The sequence below is a fragment of the Phaenicophaeus curvirostris genome, chromosome 1 (genome assembly GCF_032191515.1).
Source record: "Phaenicophaeus curvirostris isolate KB17595 chromosome 1, BPBGC_Pcur_1.0, whole genome shotgun sequence".
NCBI classification, from domain to species: Eukaryota; Metazoa; Chordata; class Aves; order Cuculiformes; family Cuculidae; genus Phaenicophaeus; species Phaenicophaeus curvirostris.
In genome coordinates this window covers 138766682-138769317 of record NC_091392.1, presented here as the reverse complement: position 1 = coordinate 138769317, position 2636 = coordinate 138766682, and the positions used below count along the sequence as shown (strand labels likewise).

The 2636-nt window shown below is 69.3% G+C and overlaps 1 protein-coding gene across 1 annotated transcript; it reads left to right on the top strand.

Annotated features, from left to right (window-relative positions):
* The first annotated feature begins 265 nt into the window (after positions 1–265).
* Positions 266–1751, top strand: CHST7 (carbohydrate sulfotransferase 7). Its single transcript, XM_069876168.1, has one exon. It carries the CDS (start codon positions 296–298, stop codon positions 1661–1663), a length of 1368 nt encoding a protein of 455 aa, XP_069732269.1. The 5' UTR covers positions 266–295; the 3' UTR covers positions 1664–1751.
* The last annotated feature ends 885 nt before the right edge of the window (positions 1752–2636 follow it).

The following is a 2636-nucleotide window of genomic DNA, read 5'->3' as shown; positions in this document are numbered from 1 at the left end:
GGAGGAGGGAGAGGAGAAGGGAGAGGAGAAGGGAGAAGAGAAGGGAGGGGGAAGGAGAGGAGGACGGAGAGGAGGACGGAGAGGAGGACGGAGAGGAGAACGGAGAGGAGGAGGCGCTGGCGCCGGTCCCGGAGCCCGGCTTAGTGCCCGGGGGCGTGCTCCCGGCGGGGCGGGCCGTCCGCAGCCCACACCCCCCCCGCCTCCTGCCGCCGCCGCCGCTAAGTTGGGCGCTGGGGAAGAGGCGCTCCGGGCAGGCGGAGGGGCCGGCGAGCGCAGCCTCGCCCCGCCGCCCGCGATGAAGGGGCAGCGGCGGCGGTGGCGGGGCGAGCACCGTCGCTTCGCCGCGGTGCTGGTGCTGTACACGCTGCTGCTGCTGCTGCTGGTGCCCTACGCGCTCGACCACGGCGCCGGGCGGGCGCGGGACGACGAGGAGCCGCCGCCGCGGCGCTGCCCCAGCCTGGAGGAGGCGCTGAGCGAGTGGGGCTGGGAGCGGCAGCAGCGGGAGGAAGAGGAGGACGAGGACGAGGACGAGGAGGAGGGGGCCGGCGGGGCGGCGGGGAACGGCAGCGCGGCGGCGGGGAAGCGGCACATCTACCTGCACGCCACCTGGCGCACGGGCTCCTCCTTCCTCGGGGAGCTCTTCAACCAGCACCCCGACGTCTTCTACCTGTACGAGCCCATGTGGCACCTGTGGCAGGCGCTCTACCCCGGCGACGCGCTCAGCCTGCAGGGCGCCCTGCGCGACATGCTCCGCGCCCTCTTCCGATGCGACTTCTCCGTCCTGCGCCTCTACGCGTCCCCGCCGGCCCCGGCGCCGCCCGCCGCCGCCAACCTGACCACGGCCAGCATCTTCGGCTGGAGGACCAACAAGGTGATCTGCTCGGCGCCGCTCTGCCCCGCCGCCCCGCGGCCCCGCGCCCACGTCGGCCTCGTCGACGGCGCCGCCTGCGAGGAGTCGTGCCCGCCGCGGGCGCTGCGGGAGCTGGAGGCCGAGTGCCGCAAGTACCCGGTGGTGGTCATCAAGGACGTGCGGCTGCTGGAGCTGAGCGCCCTGATGCCGCTGCTGCGGGAGCCCGGGCTCGACCTGCGCGTCGTGCAGCTCTTCCGCGACCCCCGCGCCGTCCACAACTCGCGGCTGAAGGCGCGGCAGGCGCTGCTGCGGGAGAGCGTCCAGGTGCTGCGCAGCCGCCTCCGCGCCGAGCCGCGGGGCCGCCGCCCGCCGCCGCTGCTCCCCGAGCCCGGCCGGGGGGCTCCCCCGCAGCACCGCGCCGAGTTCTTCCTCGGCGGCGCCCTCGAGGTCATCTGCCAGGCCTGGCTGCGCGACCTGCTGCTGGCCCGCCGCTCCCCGCCCTGGCTCCGCCGCCGCTACACGCAGCTGCGCTACGAGGACCTGGTGCGGGAGCCCCGCGCCCAGCTGCGCCGCCTGCTGCGCTTCGCCGGGCTGCCCGTGCCGCCCGCCCTCGAAGCCTTCGCGCTCAACATGACCCGCGGCGCCGCCTACTCCTCCGAGCGGCCCTTCCTCATCTCCGCCCGCGACGCCCGGGAGGCCGTGCGGGCCTGGCGGGAGCGCCTCAGCCGCCAGCAGGTGCGCCAGGTGGAGGCGGCCTGCGGCGACGCCATGAGCATCCTCGCCTACCCCCTCGGCGGCGCGGACCCCCGCTAGCCCCCCGCGGGGGCCGCCGGAGACCCCCGGGGGCGCCGAGTCGGGGAGAGAAACCGCATCGTCTCAGGTGCAGGCGGGTCCGGACCCTGCCGCCGGGTCACCCCCCTCGGGGACGAGGAGGTGTCCGCGGGGTGCGGCGTCCATCTTGGAGCCCTTTCAGCACGGAATGGCGGCAGCGTGCGAAGCGTGGGGGTTCTTCCCCCAAAAAAAGACTTCAAAATTCACCAAATGAAACCTCTTGGCAAAGAAAATAGAGTCGCGGAATCATAGGGTGGTTTGGGTTGGAAAGGACTTCAAGATCATCTGGTTCCAACCCCTCTGTCACGGGCAGGGACACCTCCCACCAGCCCAGGCTGCCCAAGGCCCCATCCAGCCTGGCCTTGGACACCTCCAGGGATGGGGCAGCCACAGCTTCCCTGGGCAACCTGTGCCAGGGCCTCAGCACTCTCATGGTGAAGAAATTCTTCCTAATGTCTAGTCTCTAATCCTACTGTCTAGTCCAAATAGAGGGTGTTACTGTGAGAGCGTCGCCTTTCCCAAGCGCTGGAGCACGCTCGGCTCTGTTGTATCACTGCTGAAGCAAGGGGCTTCTGTGAAGCTCGCTCTAGAGGTCGGTGGAGGACTGGAAAGACAGTGCCAAATGTGGCAGAGGACTCGGGTCACCTGGTCCTGGCCCGGTGGCTCTACGGGGATGGGCTCTGCCTGTGGAGGCTGCTGATGCACCGGGGAGGGGGACGCCGGCCGAGGGAAGGGGACCCATGTCCAGCTCCATCCGTTGTTTGGAGCAGTGGGGGAAACGGTTGTGCAGAAGGGGTAAGGTGTTTGTGGCAGGAATCTTTGCTTTTCTAAAGAAATCTGTACGTCTTTATAAAGTAGGATTTTTTAATATATTGATGTAGTTAGGTGGTGACACTCATGGGCAATACAGGTGACTAACATGTTTCTTGGGAACATGCGTATGGGTAACTGTAAC

What these genes read in the sequence shown, in the direction of transcription:
- CHST7 (XM_069876168.1), top strand. Translation starts at nt 296, where the DNA reads ATGAAGGGGCAGCGGCGGCGGTGGCGGGGCGAGCACCGTCGCTTCGCC.